A 24,128-nucleotide genomic window follows, 5' to 3' on the forward strand; every position below is an offset into this window, starting at 1 on the left:
TCTCGATCTCTTGACCTTGTGATCCACCCGCCTCGGCCTCCCAAAGTGCTGGGATTACAGGCTTGAGCCACTGCGCCCGGCCTGGAAATACTTTCAAATTGGACAACTTCAGCCAGGCGCAGTGGCTCATGCCTATAACCTCAGCACTTTGGGAGGCTGAGGTGGATGGATCATCTGAGGTCAGGAGTTTGAAGCCAGCCTAGCCCTATCTCTACTAAAAAAACAAACAAACAAAAGATTAGCTGGGTGTGGTAATGTGTGCCTGTAATCCCAGCTACTCGGGAGGATAAGGCATAAGAATTGCTTGAACCTGGAGGCAGAAGTTGCAGTGAGCTGAGATTGTGACACTGCACTTCAGCCTGGTTGACAGAGGGAGACTCTGTCTAAAAAAAAAAATTTAAAAATGCTGGGCTCATGCATATAATCCCAGCACTTTGGGAGGCTGAGGTGGATGGATCACTTGAGGCCAGGAGTTCAAGACCAGCCTGGTCAACATGGTAAAATCCCCGTCTCTACTAAAAACACAAAAATTAGCCGGGCGTGGTGGCAGGTGCCTGTAATCCCAGCTACTCGGGAGGCTGAGGCAGAAGACTCACTTGAACCTGGAGGCGGAGGTTGCAGTGAGCTGAGATCGTGCAACTACGCTCCAGTCTGAGTAACACAGTGAGACTCCGTCTCAGAAAAAAAAAAAATTAAATAAATTGCACAACTTCACCAATTGCAGTATTAGAATGGGCTGAAAGCTCTAAGTATACCCAAAGGAAAGGAGTCACTTGGTCTCCTCTTAAAATAATATATAATAAGCTTGTCCAACCTGTGGCCTGGAGGCCATATGTGGCCAAAGACAGCTTTGAACACGGCCCAACACAAATTTGTAAACTTTCTTAAAACATTATGAGTTTTTGTAATTTATTTTTTAGCTCATCAGCTACGATTAGTGCATTTTATGTGTAGCCTAAGATAATTCTTCCAGTGTGGCCCAGGGAAGCCAAAAGATTGAACACCCTTGATATATAACAATCTATTTCATTTCAGTTGTATTAAATGAAAAATTGCTATACAGAAAACCACAAAGAGAAGAGTCTGTACTTTTAGTAATTTGGACCTGTTCTATATTTATAATAATGCTTTTACCCTCCTACGAGGAATTTTTAAAATCTTTAGAAGATGTTAATTAATCATTATGCTGTTCTGGAATTTATTGTAACTAATCAGACCAAAGATACTTAAAACTGATATTTCAAGAACCATACACATACATTGTAGTAAAATTTGATGTTTTCCTCTATGAGTTTTTATGACTGACTGTATTTTTCCTACTATAATTTTTGTGACTAGAAGTGATGGTGCAAAGGTCAAATAAATGTGCACCATTAAGCAACGCAACCTCACATTTCTAGATAATAAATCCCTCAGATGAGGAGAGGGAGAGATATCTGAAAGGTCACAGGCCCCTTACTGTCCCTTTGCACCTCTAGTCACCTCTGTCCACTGCACACAATGATTCTGCTACAAATTTGAGACTCCTCTCTGCTGGGATTCCTAAGTAAAACAGAATTCAGCACACAGTGCATGCTAAGGGTTATTAACTGGGCTCGTGATACAGCTTCTTGCACCCAGCTTTGAATAAATCAAGCTCTGTTGTTCACACCAGAATCTTGGACTTGCAAAGGAACTTAAAGATTCCTACTCCATGTCCCATTTTACAAAACACGAAACAAGACCCTTTCTTCAGGCTATGCCAGAGTAAAGCAGAGTTCAAGGTCAAAAGATAACACACTGCTTTTCAAATGTGAAGACCATGGACTGACTTGATAAAAGTAGTATCCACCTAAAGCAGGCCTTTTTTTCAGATAAACAAGTACATTTGCCAAGATTTTATGGGGTCAAATGATGATCAAGTCTGCCATGTTAGGACCATATCTATATTCCAAATCTGAGAGGAAAGATTCAGATTTAGAGTGTCTTTCAGAAAAGGACTAACAGCAGATTCCATTAAAATAGAAATATGTGTGGTCGGGCATGGTGGCTTATGCCTGTATTCCCAGCACTTTGGAAGGCTAAGGCAAGCAGATCACTTGAGGCCAGGAGTTTGAGGCCCTGTCTCTAAACAAAATAAATAAAATACATGAAAGGATAATACTTTGAATTTCAATATCACATTTGTTAAAGTAACTAAAGAGATTTAGTTATGAAATAAAAGGGTTGTTACCCTCAACCCACACTTTCTTACTCCATGCCAATGACAAGGCCAGTTTCTTTGCTGAAAGGCTCTTCCGCTTTCTCTACGATAAAAGCCCCATAAAAACTTTAAATCCCGGATGAAATGCCAAACCATCCATGAAGCTCTCCAAGATCTTCCCACTGCCCTGACTGCTCTCCACATTGAATAGAAAATCTTCCCACTCTAAGCTTCAATATTTCCTTATACAAACTAACTTCTATCTTTACATATGCTCTATCACACACTTCATTCATTCATTCTTTCAGCATCTAATTAGGGGATGCCTACTAAATGCCAAGGTCTCTTCTAGGCTCTGGAGAGAAAGCAGTGAACAAACAATCAGAAATCTCAGATTCCTTGGAACTGACACTCTAGTGGGTGAGGGAGGACAGGGAAAAAAAATACACTTTTTTTTTTTTTGAGACAGGGTCTCGCTCTGTCACCCAGGCTGGAGTATAGTGGCGGAATCATGGATCACTAAAAGCCTCAACTTCCCAGGTGTCAGAGATCCTCCTACCTCACAGCCTCCCAAGTAGCTAGAATCAAAAGTGTGCTCCACCATACTCAGCTAAGTTTTGTATTGAGACAGGTGATATGGTTTGGCTGTGTCCCCATCCAAATTTCATCTTGAATTGTAGTTCCCATATTCCCCATGTGTCATGGGAGGGACCCAGGTGGGAGGTAATTGAATCATGGGGTGGCTACCTCCATGCTGTTCTCATGTTAGTGAGTCAGTTGTCTTGAGATCCGATGATTTTATAAGGGGTTACTTTGCTCTGCACTTCTCTGTGCCACCTCCAGGTGAGAGAGGATGTGCCTGCTTCCCCTTCTGTCATGATTGTAAGTTTCCTGAAGCCTCCCTAGTCATGCTGAACTGTGAGTCAATTACACCTCTTTCCTTCATAAGTTACCCAGTCTTGGGTATATGTTTATTAGCAGCATGAGAACGGACTAATACAATGGGTTTTCACCACATTCCTAGGCTGGTCTCAAACTCCTGAGCTCGACCAATCCACCAACCTCAGCCTTCCAAAGAGCCGTGATTAGAGGCATGAGCCACTGCACCTGGCCAAAATAAATATACTTTAAACAGAAGAAAAATAAAAGGTACTAGGGAAAGAGTTACACTTTTAAATAAGGTGATCAGAAAAGGCCTCACTGAGTGATGCTTAAAGACCCCAAAGAGGTGATGAAACAAGGTTCCCAAGTGACTAGGGGAGGCTGGGTTTTCAGGAAGGGGTAACAACAAGCGCAAAAGCCCCGTGCCAGGAATATGCCAGGCATATTCAACTAGGAGCAAGAAAGCCATGTGGTTGGAGAGAATGACAACGCAGAGATTAGTAGAAAAGAAGTTTAGAAAAGTAAGGAGTAGGAGGGGCCTGACCATGAGAGACACTGAGAAGTTGGTAGGATTTGTGATTTGAAGGCAGGCTTGTTAAGAGTTGTGGTACTAAAGGGAGTGAACTGCAAAAGGGGTTGTTATTTGAAAAACTGAATACTTGAAAATGTGATCAGGGAGGGGGTTTTTAAATCAATGATAAGGTCTAGCATATGACCTTCAGAGTGAGGGCTGAGGTCGAATAGAGAGCAATAGTATTATAAGACGGGATAAGGAGAGTGATCTAATCTAATGACATAAGATTCAAAGCCGGAGGTTTTAAGGAGGGAAAACCTATCTGAAAGCAGAAGGGAGGAGGGGATCTACCCAGCCTCCAAGCTCAGTGGTAGATCAAGAAGAGGAAATTACCATCATTTGAGAGGGCAGCAGAAGCAATGTTCATCAAGAGAGGCAGGTTTTAATTAGAATTAAAAGGTGAAGGGACTGCTCAGAAAAAAATACTGATATCAGGAATTTCTGCTAATGAATGACACAGTTCTTGAGGGCAGAGTGGAAGGGTTTGGGGCACTGGAGAGAAGTGGGATGTGGAGTCAGAATATGGGAGCTGGAAACTAATGCTCTGGGCTTCTTGTGATGAGTGGCATGAATAGTGATCACAGGATGGCAGTGGAGAGCAACAAATGATAGCGGGATCTTTCCAGAGGAGCATTCAAGAGCCCCTATTTACTTATGACCGTGGATGCCTGAAGGCATGAGATGGGCCAATCTTACTCCAGCCACAGCAGAGTCCCTCACTTGCTCACTCCTGTTCTGTTTAACATCATATTTTGTCTCCTTTTACATATTAGATCATAAGCTTTGAAATCAGCAATAATTTTTTTTTGTGCTATTTAAATTCCCCTATTGATTGCTAGTAATAGACTACCCAAAATTTGTTCAAAGAAAAATTGAGTACTTCTTACTGGAAGGAAGGGGTGGTTGAAAAAGACAAACTATTTCCTACTCAGACTTTTCTCTGAGAACTCCTTAAACCTCCCATCTCTTGAAATTTTTCTCAGTCCAGTCCTAGACCAGGTGCTGTTACAAAAGTTGGTGCTTTGTGAGCATCTGCTGATGAAAGACCAGAGACAGCTCCCCTTTCCCAAGCAGTCACAATTCTGCTTATAATAATACTTGCCATCCTTGTGGAGTAAGGCATGAACAGCCAAACCAAAGTTAATTCTGTATGGACATTTCAACCTACTATGGTTTTTCTGGAGGATCTGGCCAAACATAGTGATGTTTGGTGACAAGTGACAAGGGTGACAGTCTTGCTACATGCAAGGGTTTGGCAAACCTGGAGATCTATTATCAGCAGGTCTGAACCAGCCTTTGCAACATTAAGGAATCAACAAGATATGGGCCTACCAGACAATTTGCCTGTCAGGCAGGAAAAGCACAGAATTTGGAAACAGACCTAGAATCAGACAGTTAGAAAGTATATGATCAAACAGCTGAGTCTCCTCCAGAAGGTGACTACTATCAGCTTTGCCATCTGGCCTTCATCAAGGCAAAGCCACTTGACTAGACCGGGTTCCATATGAAACTCTGTGGGCTTCTGAACTCACCTGTCTGCCCTAAAAAGTATAGCCCTCCAGTTTTTCAAAATCAAAAATATAATCACCTCGTTCATTTGCTTAAATCCATTTAGTGGCATCCCATTACCCTAAGCCTCAGTCTGAACTCCCTTACCTGCCCCCAAAGGCCTTTAGGATGTAAACACCACCATCTACTCTACCTCATCTCTCAGTCTTCTTTTACCCTTAAACTTTATATTCTAACAAACTCAAATTTCTTTACACTCCTAAAACATTCAACTCTATACTTGTTATTGGCCTGACAGCTTCCTAAGTAGTTTTATAAGTTTTAACCTTCTTCACCATCTAACTTTCAGGTCTTAGCTTACATGGCACATGCTCAGGGAAGCACTCCTTGCCTCTTAAGATGGGTTATCTCTGTCTCTACTGTATGTTGTTTCACACACAGATCTCACACCTCTGTAATTACTTGCTCAATGTTTTTTCTCCCCTATTAGACTATTATTTCTACAAAGGCAGCAATTGTGGCTGACTTGGTCACCACTGGAAAAGTCCTACCCAATGACTGGAACATAACAAAAGTAATTTAAAAACCTTTTTTTAAAAGTTGGGTGGATATACTATCTTTCTTAACATGATTGACAAAATGTGAGTGCTATGTATCTCAGGTCATTCTAGCTCTAAGCTAATAATCTTTCCCTTACTGTATCCAGAAGAGTATCTTGGACCCAACTGAATATCTTTTAAACAAATAAATCCCATACAATAATATCCCCCAAATTGTTTAATTCAGTAAAATATGAAGTACAGACCACCTAAAACACTACATTTTATTTATAACTTTTCTATTGTTTTGGTCACATGTAAAGAATAAAAATGAAAACAAGAGACTACTGTGTCACATCAAGAAATAACTTGATCCAAAATGGATTCAAAAGGAGGACATATTTAGTATCAGTTCATATATTAGTAACTTATACATTTATTGTCAAGTATGACATCCAAAAAAGCACAAACAGTTTCTAACACGTTCCACCAAACTTCTGGTTTACTTTACATGTCACTTCCATGACTACCAACCACACATACAAAGACGAGGGTATACTTAGTGAAGATGGCTTTCCAGTAAGTTTACAAAAAAAACAACAAAAACCAGGTATGTTAAAATATAGCATAAGTAGCAATGGGGCCCTGAACTTACTTTGCAAAGATTGCCTAAGGCACCACTAAAATGAACAGTTGTAAATCCCTGATCAGACTTTAAATTTTTCCCGTCTTAAAATTTCAATTCTAACCACAAGGTGATGTGACTAGATTAGTTGGTATACTATTTCCTCTGTACCAGCATCTGCAGGAAATATTACATCTATCCTAAGCACTGTCACTCCGATATATATATATATGTAATATATCTGATTATATGAAGTATGAAAGTCAATATGGGTAATTTTTCTTTAAATGCATTTTAAGAACAAATGGCACTTGAATGAATGGTGGCACAACAGGGAAAATGACTATTTTAATATAAAACAATATTAAATCAGCATGTAATGAGGTTGAGTGTTAAAACTGAACATTTTATAAAATGATAATTTAGGCATTGTAAATGCTTTTATTCAAAACTGCAAAAAGGCACAAATTACCCTAGTTTGCTGGGATCACAGTTCTTACAAATAATAGCATCTACTGATGAACATAATCATGAATGAATTAAATGTTTTTGAATTTTAAAACAATTTAAAAAGAATAATTCTGATAAAATCATAATATAAAATAATGAAGACCAAATCCAATTGACAGTGATAACTATTATTTGGCCGTAGAAAACCAGGAATGCTCATGACCAGCAGTTCCCAAGTACCTTGTACAGTGACTCAGGGGCTGCTGAGGAGCTGGTTAAGGAGAAGGAGAAGTATGCCTAGTGACGGGGACCCTGCCTCAGCATCAAACAGATGTTCACTTCTGTTTTACTGCACATTGAGAATATGTCTAAGAAATTTTTTAAAGGCTTCTTGTGATTAAAAGAGAAAATTCCGAAAACCACAGCAACATATCTATGCTGTTTCCAAGCACACAAACAGAATTAGAACATCTGAGACAACTATGGCTCCAAACAGTGAGAAGAAGGATTAGTTTTCCTTTCTCCTATTATAATGTCAAAATGATGTGTCGTCTATTGAGCCATACTATGGAGCAGCAGACTACTAGTTAGGTACCTTCCCCAGTTAACAGCACACATCCAGAGGACAGCTAGCCAACTGGGAATGTGGTAGGTAAATGCTCACCTGAGCTAGGCAACCACCACAGCAAACAGGTCCCTCTCGGCCTGGCCTTGGCAATGAGCTGCTTCTGAGAAGCCACAGCTGTCTGTGGTTGAGAGCTCACTCCCTTGAGGAAGAGACATAGGCTGTAGGGCAGCTTTTCAATAAAACTGAGAGGCACATCAACGTGGCACTGCATGCATCCACTTAAGGATGTACGATAAACATGCTTCTTCAAATGGTAAATCATTAAAGATAATTGGCCAATATATAGATATGCATAGTTTTAGCACATAGGTCCTCAATAAAATATTACTGAATCTATTATGAAAATGTAATGTTCACCAAGTAATATGTGGTAAAAGGTAGCAGTCAGAAAAAGAAATTCAACTCTACAAAAATAAAAGCACACAAAATCCACTGTGTCTTTTTTTTTTTTTTTTTTTTGTAATGAAGTTTCACTCTTGTTGTCCAGGCTGGAGTGCAATGGCGCAATCTCAGCTCACTGCAACCTCCGCCTCCCAGGTTCAAGCGATTCTCCTGCCTCAGCCTCCTGAGTATCTGGGACTACAGGCGCCTGCCACCCCACCCAGTTAACTTTTTGGATTTTTAGTAGAGACAGGGTTTTGCCATGTTGACCAGGTTGGTCTCAAACTCCTAACCTCAGGTGATCTACCTGCCTCGGCCTCCCAAAGTGCTGGTATTATAGGCATGAGGCACCACACCCAGCCAATCCACTCTATCTTAATGCAAGAGTTGGAAAAGTTTTCTTTTTTCTTTCTTTTTCTAAGTTACAGCAGGTTTTATGCCTAATAAAATATGTTCTAGACATAGGAAATAGCACATTATTAAATTGTAAGATGTAATTTCGATTAACAGATAACCAGTATCATTACTTTAAAAATCAGATGAAAATGGCACTTTAAAAAAGGAGAAAGTGGCCGGGCGCGGTGGCTCACGCCTCTAATCCCAGCACTTTGGGAAGCCGAGGTGGGTGGATCATGAGGTCAAGAGATCAAGACCATCCTGGCCAACAAGGTGAAAACCTGTCTCTACTTAAAATACAAAAAAATTTGCTGGGCATGGTGGTGGGTGACTGTAGTCCCAGCTACTCGGGAGGCTGAGGCAGGAGAATTGCTTGAACCCAGAAGGCGGAGGTTGCGGTGAGCTGAGAGTGTGCCATTGCACTCCAGTCTGGGTAACAACAGTGAAACTCTGTCTCAAATTAAAAAAAAGGAGAAAGTGACTAGGTGGACCTGCACAAATCAATGTATGGGACCTTAGCAAGGAAAGGATAAAATCTTTTTTTTTTTTTTTTAGTACGTAGTTTTTCATTAGTTAGAAGGAAATGGAATTCTGAATTTCAACTGACAGGTTTGGTCCTCTTATCTTTCCTGGAGAAAGCAGTCCTAACCATTTTAACAAACATCAATTAAAGCAATCTAATTGTAGGATTCAGGACAACCTACTATCTGTGCATCTACAGTATCCTGAAAGTCACGCTCAGTTAATGAAAAGAAAGGCCAAATCTGACCATGTTTACAGTTTTCCATAATAAAATATCTAGAAAGGCAAAAAAATGGCTTACTTACATGAGGTTATTTTTACTTGTTGATTGTACATTTAAAAAAAACTAAGTATGTGCCTTTCCTGCTCATTCAGTACTTTTCATAAAGTCCTAAGATGAGTGCATGCTGTTTTGTAAACCACAGTGTCTAAACTGTAGCGAAAATCCGATGCATTGAAAGGTAATTTTTACCTCCCAGAAAAGCACTGTATACAGTTACGAGAACAAATTCAGTATCACATAATTTAAGCTCTCATTATCAGGTATAGACAATGGCTTATAAAACATACACAGTGAATCAGGTACAGCAGCCTGCAAACCACATCATCCCAACAGTTTTCCATTCTTCTTACTGACAAACATTTAAAAACAGCATTTTCATCATATGAAAGTAAACAAAAACAACAACAAAATAAGCTTTCCCCACACTAGATTCTAATCCAAAGAGCCTCACTGCAATTACTGTAAATCATTATCAATCGCTGAATTGATTGGGCGAAAATGGACTTGGCACAGTCCCCCCAAAAGATCCTAGAAAGAATGCTTTAAACAGATATAATCCATGGAGAGAGAGATTTACATCATAAATGCTGAAGGCAAAAAGTACATAAACTGGCAGATACACGATTTGGGGTGACAGACGGCACTGCTCCACATAACACAAAAGAATTCTGTGGAAGTGGTCACAGCTTCTGTTGTTTGGTGGCTGGGTTCTTGGGAGGAAGGAGTTTGTATGTGTTGAAGTAGCCCACCACCTGCTGGGGAATCTCTGCCAAGACACACTGAGCAAGTGCTTCTTTTGGAGCCTTGTGAAAAACAAAATCAAAGTGACTTTATTAACAACTGAATTTTTACTGGCTTTTTGATAAAAGACTAGGGATACTTCAGCAGCCACTAAAATGAAGCAATTCCAATTTAGAGGCCTGTACCTTTTCTTAGGAGCAGTCCATGAAATATGGAATGTGCTAACAACCAATGTTACTTATTATGATTGCTATTACTATCCCTGCTAACATTTGTCAAGTCCTTTTTTGGTGACAGCATTCTAACATTTGATAATTTTGTTGTTGTTGTTGTTTTATAACTTTTAAATGTGAGTCTTTCATTCACTTGGTATTAATTTTTTTTTTTACTTTTTATTTTACAACAATTATAGATTCATAGGAAGTTGCAAATACAATAAAGAAAGGTACCATGTACCCTTCACCCAGATTCCTTCAAAGGTAACATCTTGCATAACTATAGTACAGTATCAAAACCAGGCAGGTGACATTGGTACAGTTCACAGAACTTACTCTGATTTCTAGTTTTACATGTACTCATTTGTGTGGGTGTGTGTTTCTGTATAATTCTGTGCAGTGGGTGTGTATTTCTATATAATTCTATGTAATTCTGACACCTGGGTAGATCTGTGTAACCGCCACCACAATCAAGATACAGAACTACCTCCACACCACAAAGATCCCTACCTAACATTATTACTACTTTATAATCACAACACTCCCCTCCTTCCCCTCGCATCGCTGGTGGGAATGTTAAATGATATAGCCACTTTAGAAGAGTTTAACAACTGCTTTAAGAATTAAACATGCAACTACCATATGACCCAGCAACTGCAATCCTAGGTATTTATCCCAGAGGAATAAAAACTTATGTTCACACAAAAATCCATGCATAGGCTGGGTACAGTGGTACATGCCTGTAGTCCCAGCATTTAGGGAGGCCAAGGTGGGTGGGTCACTTGAGGTCAAGAGTTTGAGACCAGCCTGGCCAGCATGGTGAAACCTCGTCTCTACTAAAAAATAAAAAAAAAATAGCCAGGTGTGGTGGTATGAGCCTGTAATCCCAGCTACTCCAGAGGCTGAGGCACGAGAATTGCTTGAACCCGGGAGGCAGAAGTTACAGTGAGCCAAAATCGCTCCACTGCACTCCAGCCTGGGTGACAGAGTAGACTCTGTACCAAAATAAAAACAAAACAAATAAACAACAACCCATGCATAAATGTTTATAGCAGCCTTATGTATGAGAGAAAAAGTGGCAAAAGCCAGATATCCTTCTGTGAGGAAATAGTTACACACACAGTGGTATGTCCATACCATGGAATATGACTCAGCAATAAAAAGGAGTGCTTGCAAAAACTTGGTGATTCGTGAGAGAATGATGCTGAGTGGAAAAATAAGCCAATCTCAAAAGGTTGTATATTGTATTATTCCATTTATATGACATTCTTAAAATGACAAAATTATAGAAATGAAGTTCAGATTAGTAAGTGGTTTCCAAGGGTTAAGGAAGGGATAGAAGTAGAAGGGAGAGGATGTGGCCATAAAGGGCAATGAGAGGGATCCTTGTGATGCATCTTGATTATACCAATGTAAATATCCTGGCTGTGATTCTGTACTATAGCTCTGCAATATGTTCCCACAGGAGTAAACTGGGTAAAACAGTCTTCCAAGAGATAGTCATCAAATGAAACTTCCAGCTTGAGGGGAATTTGGCATACACTTACACAGAGTTTTTCCTGTTGTTACAAAGGTAAAGATAAAATACACATGACATTTGCAATACTATTCTAAAACAATTTATCATATAGACTGCAAGAAGCACATAATTTGCATCCTGAATCAACACTGCCAAATCAAATGGGACCTCTCAAATGGACAAAGAACAGTGTTCACACATCCTCTAGCCCCTCATACCTACTCAACTGCCTCGTTGTGTACGGGCAAAGGTCTGTGTTCAATCACTTGGGTGTCTGAGTAGGGAGGAGTGGTACTCACATTCTGGAACTGTCTGAAAGGCACAAACTGGACAATATCTCTGATGGCCACTTCGCCTGATGGGGAGCGAAGACTTCCACCATCACCATCCAGAAACTCCATGGCACCAAAGTCAGCACCTCCAACTCCAACAATGATGATAGACATAGGCAGTTTGGAGGCATTAACTATAGCTTGCCTGGTTTCATCAAGGTCTGTGATCACACCATCAGTAATAATCAAAAGTACAAAATATTGCTGCCAGAGAAAGAAAACAGGTTCACTGAGCAAGTCAAGCGATGGCTAATGGCATCTCTGGCTTGATGAGTCATCCAATCTTTCTTGTTCATTTTCCTTGCTAGTCTCTACCCTGGCTACCACCACATAAAATATTCTAAGCTTCTCTGATGACAAGGAAATGGACTCTTACCAAAATATAGGTTCATTAAAAGTGTAGGAGACCACAAAATAGGGTTGGCAAAATACATGGAAGCAAGACATCTAAATGGCAAAGATTAACCTTTCAATAAGGCTAGGAATAAACAGTTTAACTCAAGTATTAAATATGTCAAAGTATCAATCAAGGGAGCAAGTGGAAATTTCATTCTCAGAAGATCAAATAAATACAAAAATATTAGAATTATTTACCAAACTAAAATACAAAAAAAAAGATAGATATGGTTTAAGTGACAAAATCATTCTCCAGATTATATCACCTAAAATAAACCTTTCCAGAGAGCAGCAAAATGTTACATAAAGTAGTAACTCCATCTTTCGAGCCATTTAAGTCTAGAATAGAAATAAGAGTTACAATATTAGCTAACATATGTTGAGTATTTACTCTGACCCAGGCACTTACACTTTATATGACTTATCTAACCTTTACAACAACAGTATGAGGTAGTTCCCCTAACTTGCTTGTAAATATACTGAAGGTAAGAGAGATTTGGTATCCAAGGTCCAATAGGTCATGGTTAGTTCATTGAAATATCTTTATTACAATAAGAAATCCTGCAACAGCAACTCATGTGGTGGGTTTCCACTAGTCTTAATTTGTTATGTCTACTTCAAAAAGGTAGATGATAGGCATTTATCTAAGAAAGTTAATTCAAAGGACAGATACAAGACACATAAATGCCAAGTATTCTTTTGGTTGTTGTCTTATTTTTAACCATCACTAGTACAACAACAAAAATCACTCCCAAACCAAGAATCACTATTGTGTCTTGCCTTGACTTTGTATTATGACAATCCAAAAAAAATTTTTTAAATGGCACCAGGAGCTACCACCAATCCACATTCTTCCCATCCCCTGGCCACCGAATACTTACGGAAGCTGTCTGCTGTTGTGTGGCTGCAGCAGCAAACCTGGCCACATGATTTATGATTGGAGAAAAATTAGTTGGTCCGTAGAGTTTTATCTGAGGAAGGCAAGCCCGATACGCCTCTATAATGCCTTGGATTCCTAGAACAAAAAAAGCAGGATTAAAAATCTTCAAGCACAATGTGTTTATCCACCATACTGGCTAATTTGATTATATATATCAACATATAGTGCTTTAAACAGTCAAAAGTTCTATATGCAGAAGTTCCTCTAAACTCTGTGTTACATAACTCCATAGGTATGCTCCATTGCAAAAATCTATAACCTCTGTCCTCCTCCAGTAGAAGGGATTTACTCCCATCTCAGTCAAATTATTCATTAGTCTACAGTAGGACTGTTACATTTGTGTTTAATTTTTTTTTGAGCCGGAGTTTCACTCTCATTTACCCAGGCAATGGCGCGGTCTCGGCTCACCGCAACCTCCGCCTCCTGGGTTTGAGCAATTCTTCTGCCTCAGCCTCCCCAGTAGCTGGGACTACAGGTGTGCGTCACCATGCCCAGCTAATTTTTGTATTTTTAGTAGAGACGGGGTTTCACCATGTTGACCAGGATGGTCTCAATCTCTTGACCTCATGATACACCCGCCTCGGCCTCCCAAAGTGCAGGGATTACAGGTGGGAGCCACCACGCCCAGCCCATTTGTGCTTAATTTTAGTGCATGTTGGGAATGTAGCTCTCATGGAAAACCACAGAAAATGTTACACATCATACAACTGATGATAAAAGATAAGAAAGTGTTATTAATAAAATGAAAAATCATTCGCATATGCTGCCAGAGATTCTACAAAAATACCAGATGGCCATAAACCTAATATTAATTCTAGTTAATTAACTGATACAAGTGTTTATTCAATAAGGTAAAGGTTAATCATTGTATCACAGAGTATATTAGTTCCAAATATTCACTTCCAGGTTATTTATCCATTTTGCTGCAGAAGCACTGATATGTTTGTTTAGGGGTACTGCCCCTAGACCTGCTGGGGCGGTGTCATCAAAGCCACTGAGATTCAGAGATTGTTTATTAAAACAGCAGAACCCAGTGAAAGTTGACTGACATTGCTGGTCAAAGCACTGCTAATAAAATTTGTATCCCCCACACACACCTGTTGAATCCGCCTGTAATATCAGAGCATTTAGGATGTAGATAGGATAACAGAAATTCTAAAGAATTTCCAACAATACTTGCTGAGATCATCATACATACTTGCCACAAAAAAACTTAATGTAAATCAGAATAGGTCTCTTGCTTTTAAAATGTCTGATAGAACACAGATCAACAAAAAAGGGAAGCATATATAGTCATGGGTCACTTACCAATGGGGATAAATTCTGAGAAATGTATTGTTAGGCGATTGCATCATCGTGTGATCATAAAGTGTACTTACACAAACCTAGATGGTATAGTCTACTACACACCTAGGTTATATGGTGTAGCCTATTGCTCCTAGATTAAAAATCAGTACTGGATATTGATATACTAAATAATGTAGGCAATTAGATCAACTGTACCTTTTCTATGTCTTTACAGTAAAAATATAGTATTATAAGCTTATGGGCCTACTGTCATACATGTGGTCTGTCAATGACTAAAATGTCATTATGCAGTGCATAATCATACTTGGCTTAAAAGCTTCATGAAACCAACTCTCTCCTCTTAAAATTTAAGGGTTCCAATAAACTCCCCTTAGTTCCTTTGAACTTAGGAACAGGTAGTCTTATGAACAACCTTTGAGAACGTAACTAATTCATATGCAGAGGTGATTTTACATGTATAAGGTCATTGTAACTAAGAGTCAGTCCAGTAGTAAAAAAGGTAAAATAATTCATTTAATTTCTTCACAAATATCAATAGCCTTCAATTCCTCAATTAAAACTGAATTGTGCCAAAACCCTTTCCATGCATCAAAGTAACAAGTTATTTCTAAGGCATATTATTTCTAAGGCAACTAAGTTCAACGATTAGTTAGGAAAAGGGGAAGAAACTCCCTTGCCTTAAAATAAGGCTCTGAGATTTTTGCTGGACAGTATCCCCTTTGTTTAAAACCAAACTGATGCTTTTTCCAGAGTGTAAACTACTTGGTGAACAGCCCAAAGATGAGCTTACATTACTTACACAGTGACTAAACTTCTAAAATGAATTATGTCACCCATATTCTGTTACAATAAATGAAAGCGAATTACAACAAATTCTAAAAATTATTCCCCTTTCATTATAAACATGAAGCATATTTCTTAAAAAGAATAACATTCCCAGTTTCAAATGCTAGGGAATAGAAGAAGTCATAACCAGCCACTGAAAGTGGCTCAAAGGAACACTGAATTAGTATGGAAAAAGTGTTCTGGGGAAAAGAACAAAACCATATTGCAAACTGCTCCCCTGTCCCCCGCAGAATTGTTCATGCTCTTCCACCTTATGAATATTGTTTAGGAAGAAAAGGAAAAAACACTTTCTTCTCTTATAAAGCTACACATTTGTAATTGTCAAAAGAGCCCTTAGCAGAAAATTAGCTTATTATCTAGAATTTTAAATTATGCCTCTGCTCCCACACCTACTTTCCCTTCTCCAAACTCTTCAGTATTGTATATGATTTATTGGAAGAGCTAGCATTTCCAGTTGATTGCTCAGTGTGGTAAAAAAAACAAAAACAAAAACACACACAAGAAGCGCTGGGACATTTGAGGTATAAGGAAAAAAAAAACATGGCTGGCATGGTGGCTCATGCCTCTAATCCCAGTACCAAGGCAGAAGGCAAAAAGATAGCTCGAGGTCAGGAGTTTGAGATCAACCTGGCCAACAGAATGAGACCCTGGCTCTACTTTTTTTAAATAAATGAAAGAAAAAAGTAAAATGAAAGACAAATGTCTGCCTCCTGCTCTCTACACAGAGGAAAGCTGCTATAGAAGCTCAATTCTTTGTTTCTTTTGCCCATCTCAGCTACTTACAGAATACTATGTGAGCAACAAGTATTAGATGCTGGATACTTTTTTCTTTGTAGAAAGTGACTACTACTTTGAAAAAAGCTTCAAAAGATCTGTATATTAAATTATAAATTTATTGAAGGTTTCTTTTTAAATCAATTTATATGTGAAAATACTTTTAATATATGATTATTTGTATTGATCTACTCAAAAGATTGAGAATTTTTTTGTCCCATGAAAGTTACTAAGGTAGAAGGAGTTAGCGACAACCTTCATCATCATAATACTGATTTGCCCCATAAATATCATTACCGGCCAGGCGCAGTGGCTCATTCCTGTAATCCCAGCACTGTAGGAGGCCGAGGCAGGTGGATCACGAGGTCAAGAGATCGAGACCATCCTGGTCAACATGGTGAAACCCCGTCTCTACTAAAAATACAAAAAATTAGCTGGGCATGGTGGCACGTGCCTGTAATCCCAGCTACTCAGGAGGCTGAGGCAGGAGAATTGCCTGAACCCAGGAGGCAGAGGTTGCGGTGAGCCGAGATCACGCCATTGCACTCCAGCCTGGGTAACAAGAGTGAAACTCCGTCTCAAAAAAAAAAAAAAAAAAAAAAATCATTACCACCCTAACCACCAATCTCGTGCAATTCTTCTACATTATACAACAGAAAGTTAAATATGTAAGAAGATGAAACCTAGAGATGAAATTTGAGTAGTTTTAATCACAAGAAAAAAACAACAAAGTAAAGACTAGTGAGCCTTTCTATCTGAAGTAATCATGTTTGTTTTTTAACTTACCATTACAGTAGGGATTGGATGAGTTGAAGTTCATTGGAAATTCATGTGATACCTGTCAAGGACAGAAAAAGGACTGATGAGGCCTGGGTTGCTTTTCTAGGAGGCAAGGCTTTAAAATGAGATTTCCTCTTACCTGCCACTGAGGAGGTATCTGAGCTCCAAAACCAAAAGCTGGAAACATCTTATCACTAAAAAGAAAAAAAAATTAATAAAATGTTGTTTTTTCAAAATAAAAATAGTTTTATCTTTGCTCACAATAAAATCAATATGAGCTCATTTAAAAAACAATTTTTCGGCCGGGCATGGTGGCTCAAGCCTGTAATCCCAGCACATTGGGAGGCCGAGGTGGGTGGATCACGAAGTCAGGAGATCGAGACCATCCTGGTCAACATGGTGAAACCCCGTCTCTACTAAAAATACAAAAAATCAGCTGGGCACGGTGGCGTGTGCCTGTAATTCCAGCTACTCGGGAGGCTGAGGCTGGAGAATTGCCTGAACCCAGGAGGCAGAGGTTGTGGTGAGCCAAGATCGTGCCATTGCACTCCAGCCTGGGTAACAAGAGCGAAACTCCGTCTCAGAAAAACAAAAACAAAAACAAATTTTCAAAATCTTAGAAAAGTATGAAGATAAAACAAAGATTACCTATATTAACTGCCAAAGAGAATCAGTGCTAATATTTGACAACTCTCATTCTAGATCTTTTTCTGTGCACTGAGGGAGAAAAATACTTCTCCCTATAGATTTTATAGAAATGGAGTTTATAGTCACGTTTTATAATCTACTCTACTTAAATCTTGTGTATCATTTCAGTGATCAAATGAGTAAATACATGAAGCCCTGAAAACCACAATTCTTTATTTTTATTTTTATTTTGTTTTGAGACAGAGTTTTGCTCTTGTTACCCAGGCTGGAGTGCAATGGCACGATCTCGGCTCACCGCAACCTCCACCTCCTGGGTTCAGGCAATTCTCCTGCCTCAGCCTCCCAAGCAGCTGGGTCTACAGGCACACCCCACCATGCTCGGATAATTTTTTGTATGTTTAGTAAAGATGGGGTTTCACCATGTTGACCAGGATAGTCTTGATCTCTTGACCTCGTGATCCACCCGCCTCGGCCTCCCAAAGTGCTGGGATTATAGGCGTGAGCCACCGCGCCCGGCCATAATTCTTTTTTTTTACTTGTTTATAGCAAACTCATTTGGTAGCAAAACCTGACCTCAAATGATCAGAGGTTATCAGTAGCTTTTATTTATGCCACCTAATACAAATATTCATACATTAGGGATGGGGACAGTGGACCTGAATATATAGCCACTGAGTATCCCACAGTATGAATATCCTCCCCGAGATGTCTGATAGTCAATGTTCTGCCATTATAAAACATTGTAATGAACATAATTTTTCTACAAGGAATATTCTTTTCATATTTATTCTTAACAGTTAGTTTTGCATTGAAGATAGAGCTGATGCCATGTCAGAAATATTTCTCCCAGGCTGAGGTGGGAAAATCACGAGGGCCCAGGAAGTGAGGGTGCAGTGAACTGTGGCTGCACCACTGTACTCCAGCGTAGGCGCCAGAGCGAGACCAAAAGAAAGAAAGATACATTTTTTCCCCAGTTTGTAGTCTGTCTTCAACTTTGTTTAAAGCGTCTTTCTTTGGTCTTTCTTTTCATAGTTTTTAATATTAATGAATGTGAATGCAAAAAATGTTTCATGATTTTTGCCTTTGCTCTCTTGCTTAAAGGTTCTCCAGCTGAGCGTGGTGGCTCACGCCTGTAATCCTAGCTCTTTGGGAGGCTGAGGTGGGTGGATCGCCTGAGGTCAGGAGTTCAAAACCAGCCTGGCCAACATGGTGAAACCCTATCTTTAAAAAAAAAAAAAAAAAGTTTTCCTCACTACAAGATTATAAACAATTCACATATATTTTCTTCTAGAACTTTAAAGTTTGCTTTTGATATTAAACTCCTAATTCATCTGGAAAGTGTTTTGAGTAGGATATAAGCAGAAATTGCTGCTCTCTAGCAATATCCATTCTCTCCTTTAATAATAGAACACCAGCCAGGCGCGGTGGCTCATGCCTGTAATCCCAGCACTTTGGGAGGCTGAGGCGGGCAGATCACAAGGTCAGGAGCTAGAGACCAGCCTGACCAACATGGTGAAACCCCATCTCTACTAAAAATACAAAAATTAGCCAGGTGTGGCAGCCCGTGTCTGTAATCCTATCTACTCAGGAGGCTGAGGCAGGAGAATCTCGAACCCAGGAGGCGGAGGTTGCAGTGAGCCAAGATTGTGCCACTGCACTCCAGCCTGGAAGATACAGTGAGACTCCATCTCAAAACAAAAAAACAAAACAAAACAAAAAATAAATAATAGAACACCTGAGGTAGAGACTGCACCTCCTAGCTTCTTTGGGCTGGATGTGATCAGGTGGCTAGGATTTGACGAAGGAGATGTAAGTAGAAGTGATTTGCCACCCACTTCTGAATCACACCCCTAAAAGGGAATCCACACACACTCCCTGGTCCCTTTCTTCTCTTCCCACTGGTTGGAGAAGATAAGAACCAGAGCTATGGACATGGAACTTGTGAATTGAGAATAGCAGAACTGCCCTATCAGTTCTGAACTATTATACTTACCTCTAGACATGCAACATGAAGTGAAATAAACCTCTATTTTGTCAAGGCTACTTTGTCTTTGTGTGTTCATTTCAGCAGTTTGGTCTGTACTCTAATAATATCCTAAAACATGCAAGTATGAGTCAATTCAATTCTTGTCCCAATGATCCAAATTCAATTCTTGTCCAGTTTGACAGCTTTTACAACTCCTTCCCCTAAATTCACTTATACACATGGGTCTATTTTTGTACTGTTTGCTTGGTTCCACTGGTCATATCCTAATTCCATACTCTAAATTAAGATAACTTTTTAAATATCTGCTAGTGAGAAATTATTAATTTTTAAATTCTATATTATATCTGACCAACTTTCTAAGCTCTCACTACTTTCTAATAAAATAACTTTCTATATATGTTAAATATATTTAATGATTTTTCCCTTAAAACTTACTAGCCTGAAATTGGAATTGCCATCTTACTTCAGATTTATTTGCATTTGCCTAAAAACTTCACCTCTTTAAATGCTACAGAAATGAAAAGCCCCATCGACATGTAAATAAAATAATAATAGACAAAAGCAAGTGAAAATATATTCTCTACTCCTAACAGGTCCAGGAAAAACACTACTAATGCAGGCAGACATTTTCCCTCTTGTTTCGTAAACCCTCAAGAGGACCTATTTAATATTTAAATCTATTTAAAACCTGACCATTAATAACCATTCAGAATATTTTATATCAATTAGATCTAGTTATCCTTCAGCACTTGTTAAAAGTCACCATTAAAAAGTAATTTGGCAACTACCAAGGAGATAGATATGTTAAGAAATAGTTTTATTAGTGTTCATAAAACATGTCATCTGGGCTTTAATCACTCATATAACTTATGCCTAATGAATAAGTGCCAGACCAAAGAAACAAGATCCTTGCTGACATCAGTCAGGAATTAAATAGCAAACTATATGTAATATAAAGCAAAGTATATATAACATATAACTAATCACAGCAAGATATTAGAGATCAAAGGTGAACAGTAAGATTGCCACAAAGAGAAAAATAGAAGAAGATAAGACAAGGGAGATTTTAGGGAGAAAGCATCATCCTACCACCTATGTCAAAGCACCAGCCAATGAAACAAAACTACCCTTTCTTGGGAATTGTGAAAACACGTATTTTCATTTTTCCAAAGTCATACTCACGCATCATAATCCTGAATGACCAGTCCCACAGACCAGATAGCAGTCAAATACTCATTAACGCCATTGGGACTGATGTAATGAAGGGAGTCTGGAGACCTTGGGTCACCATTGGAGCCAGTGAAGTCCACTCCAACCTGCCAAATAACAATTGCAGCCCTTACTAAGGAGAAGGCAGGGACACCTGTGCTTGATGTCCAGGAAACTTAAAGACACAGGATATGCAAACTTAAAGCATTCATCCTGGAGCCTACTGCCACTTCCTAACAAAAGCCTGCCACTGTTTCCATAGACAAACAAATAAAGCCTAAATGTGAAACAACCTGCCGCACCTATTTTCTAGATGGCTTAAATAATAAATTATTATACCCATTATTTAGGCTTAGGGGTTGTCTTTTATAAAAGTTTGTCTCACTAATGCTTTCTAGTCCTTCAATTACTTCAGGATAACCACTGTTTTTTACACATCTGCTTTCTCTCAGAAGGAAGAGATTTCATCAACAAAGCTGAGAGCTTCACGGTGAGCCCAGACAACCTGCCTGAGGATTCCAAGGAGACTATGCTAAACAGAATGTAAAAATTTTATCACAAAGTCAGTTTTGCAGTGAAGGAAAAAATACTGCAACATGGAGAAAAAAGCAACTTGTTACAGCCTATGCTGAAAAATTCAGTGTATTACTTACAGTAAAATTCAGCTGACATCCTCCCATTATGTAGTCAAGGAATGTGCATTCTACTGTAATCTAAAAAGAAGAGAAAACTGTTAAAATTACAACTCTCCTACTATACAAGGGAGGCATAAAAATCTTTGGCATATATTTTTAAGTTTGTAAACTGAACAGGACATAATATAAACATGGAAATAACCCCTGTATTCAGGTTTAAGGTACCCCTTCCCCTATGTGCCATATATCTGTAAGATTTTACTTTATGATAATTAAAGCAATGTTAAGATTAAAATATTAATGGCCAAAGATGAAATATACTCACTTTAACTTTTAAAATATTAGTAATGAATCCAGTATGTTGGATTTAATAACCATAGTAGTCAAGATTTTAAAAAACAAACACTCTACTTGTTCATCTTAAGAAATCTTGGCTTTTCCCCTCTATTCACAACATTTCATATTGAAATTATGATGAGGATAAATGCGTTGGGTCAGGTCATATCTATTAATGGGCTGAGAAAATACTACGATGCTTTAAATTTCCTAAGATAATGAAAAACTTGTCCTTTGCTAACAAGTTGTTAAACCTTGGAGGCAGGTTACTCGAAAGATTTTTTTCTTGCTCTTCCCTACTTGATCCTTTTTGCTAAAGGTGACCAGATACTCATGTGATTTTCAACTGCCTGAAATTCAGTTATCTGTTTAATATAAACCATACTAACAGGAGAACTTGAAATACATTCTCATTATAAGTAGCCAAGGCCAACTGACCTCACACTGTTTCACACTGATAACACCTGAATTCTTGTAGCTTTTTTTCTTTTGCCTCTTTTTCTCATTTATGCATTCAAATTCAACCTACAGGAAGGGAAGACAAAATGTTACTTTTTATTAGCAATATTAGAAATGCCAATGTGAATTTAAAGGAATGATTTTTTTTTCCTTTAGAATCAAAGTACCGACTGATATAGGTCTGCTGCAAAATATAACTCTGAAACAATTACAAAACATGTTAAGCATGTGGAATATTTATCAGGTAAATTCCCAACAATTAAGGCACTCCTAAAATTGCACACCTTTCAAAATAAATTTTACCTCTACACGTAATTTCCTTGGAAATATTCCAAGTCATAATCTTTCCACTTAATAATAAAGGAAACAAAATATGACTACTAGCTGATACTAACATAAAGAACAAAAATATGCTGCAAAGAAAAGAAGATAAAAAGTAACATCATAAAACAAATATATGAAGTCCAACTCTATGGTAAAATATGCAGCAAAGATCTTCTCTTTCCACTGGGAATACGTGTTAGAAATTGATCTAACACCTCCTTTTGCTTCATATTTCCTTCCCCCAAAATACTGATCTTCCTTCCCTCTCCTATCCACCCCACCCATATTTAGGGCTTGGCTCAAGTTGTTCTCCTCTATAACTTCTACTACTCTAGTCTTCTCTGATCTCCATCTACCTCTTTAAATTTCTACAACTATATGAAATGTAGTTACATACTCCGTGTTATTCTCAAGTGTCTCATTTAATTTTTTTTTACAATGACATTATAATCACCTTTAAGTTATACCTTCAAATTCTCACTGTCTTGTCTAATAATAATATAAAAGATATTCAGTACTTGATAAGTCACCTCTTCTGGTTAACACAAAGCCACTTATGTACTTCAGACAGTCATTACTAGCTTTCTAAGAATCAAACACTAAAAAATACATGTGGTATAATAGAATGATGTAAAACAAAATTATGTTAAAGAAATTCTCTGATGTTTCAGGATCTTGCCAGAGTCTCAGTCACAATCACAAGTATTAATAATTGAGTATTAGAAATTTTTTAAAAAAGAAAAAAACTAAAAAAAAAAAAAAGAAAAAGAATTGAGTATTAAAGCTACAGAAATTCCACAAACAGAATTCTCATTGAAAAAGGGCTAGGTTACTTCACTTATTCATTTATACCTTCAGGCTCAATAAGTGCTCTTTAGTCCTGCTGAAGCCTATGCTTAATGATCCTCAGGCCCAGCTTTCAGTATTTCATAGTTTATTTGAGAGGGGTAGGGTCATTCTACTACCACACTAGATGGGTGCACTGGGGCTAACTGCTCTGCATTGGCTGCTGGATGGAACTGCTGGCCATGGAAACCAATGCCTACTTTTAAAGCTGATACTGCGCTATCTCTTCTCTCTGTGAGTAAAGTGTGGTTCCCTCTAGAGATTGTGGGCATTGTGTTTGCCTTGGTGACTCAATACCATGATACAATGGGAAAAAGGTTTGGAATTCTATTCCTAGTGACTGACACTGTGATGATCTTTGCTTTCCTCCATGTAGTGGCAGTCCTCATCTGGCATTAGCAACTGTTACGTGGTGTTCTGCTCAATAAAATTCATATCCCAAGCATGAATTGTGGATTAAGTGATTACTAAACATTTCAAAGCATTATGCAATATAGAGTAAAAGCATAGTAAACCGTTTGATGCTACAGGAGAAAAAGTAAATACAGTAATAAACACATGGCTGAACTATAAAGTATATGCAAATGCAAAGATGTAACTTACAGGTGAGCTTCTGGAGGCTTCTTTCAGTTTTGTCATGGTGGTTTGAAATGTTCCAATGAGATCATGTGACCCATCATTGTCATAATCATAACACTCCACCTGAAATTAAATATAATAAAAAAATATAAAAATCAATATAATTTTATTAAAGAGTATTGGCTGCAATCAATATAATCTATCATGAAGTGCCCTTTTAATTAAACTAAATGAAAATGTATAATATGCAGTCCCTACTTGGGAAAGTAGGAATTAACATCCT

General features: G+C 38.4%; 1 protein-coding gene across 3 annotated transcripts in view; it reads right to left on the reverse strand.

Annotated features, from left to right (window-relative positions):
• CPNE3 (copine 3) overlaps positions 1-24,128 on the reverse strand; it is a 71,222-nt gene that overhangs the window by 16,418 nt on the left and 30,676 nt on the right. For 2 of the 3 annotated variants that reach the window (XM_008982860.5, XM_035276509.3), the window contains 9 exons: positions 23,870-23,968; positions 22,076-22,162; positions 21,320-21,379; positions 20,640-20,773; positions 16,962-17,016; positions 16,829-16,880; positions 13,056-13,189; positions 11,746-11,982; positions 5,948-9,774 (listed from right to left, as the gene is read on the reverse strand). In XM_008982860.5, the coding sequence (XP_008981108.1) occupies positions 9,652-9,774; positions 11,746-11,982; positions 13,056-13,189; positions 16,829-16,880; positions 16,962-17,016; positions 20,640-20,773; positions 21,320-21,379; positions 22,076-22,162; positions 23,870-23,968 (981 nt within the window). In that variant the 3' untranslated portion in view covers positions 5,948-9,651. Of the gene's footprint in view, positions 1-5,947; positions 9,775-11,745; positions 11,983-13,055; positions 13,190-16,828; positions 16,881-16,961; positions 17,017-20,639; positions 20,774-21,319; positions 21,380-22,075; positions 22,163-23,869; positions 23,969-24,128 lie in introns of those variants that run through there. The other variant, XM_054246781.2, reaches the window with a different exon arrangement.

This window comes from Callithrix jacchus, chromosome 16, assembly GCF_049354715.1.
Source record: "Callithrix jacchus isolate 240 chromosome 16, calJac240_pri, whole genome shotgun sequence".
Classification (NCBI taxonomy): Eukaryota; Metazoa; Chordata; class Mammalia; order Primates; family Cebidae; genus Callithrix; species Callithrix jacchus.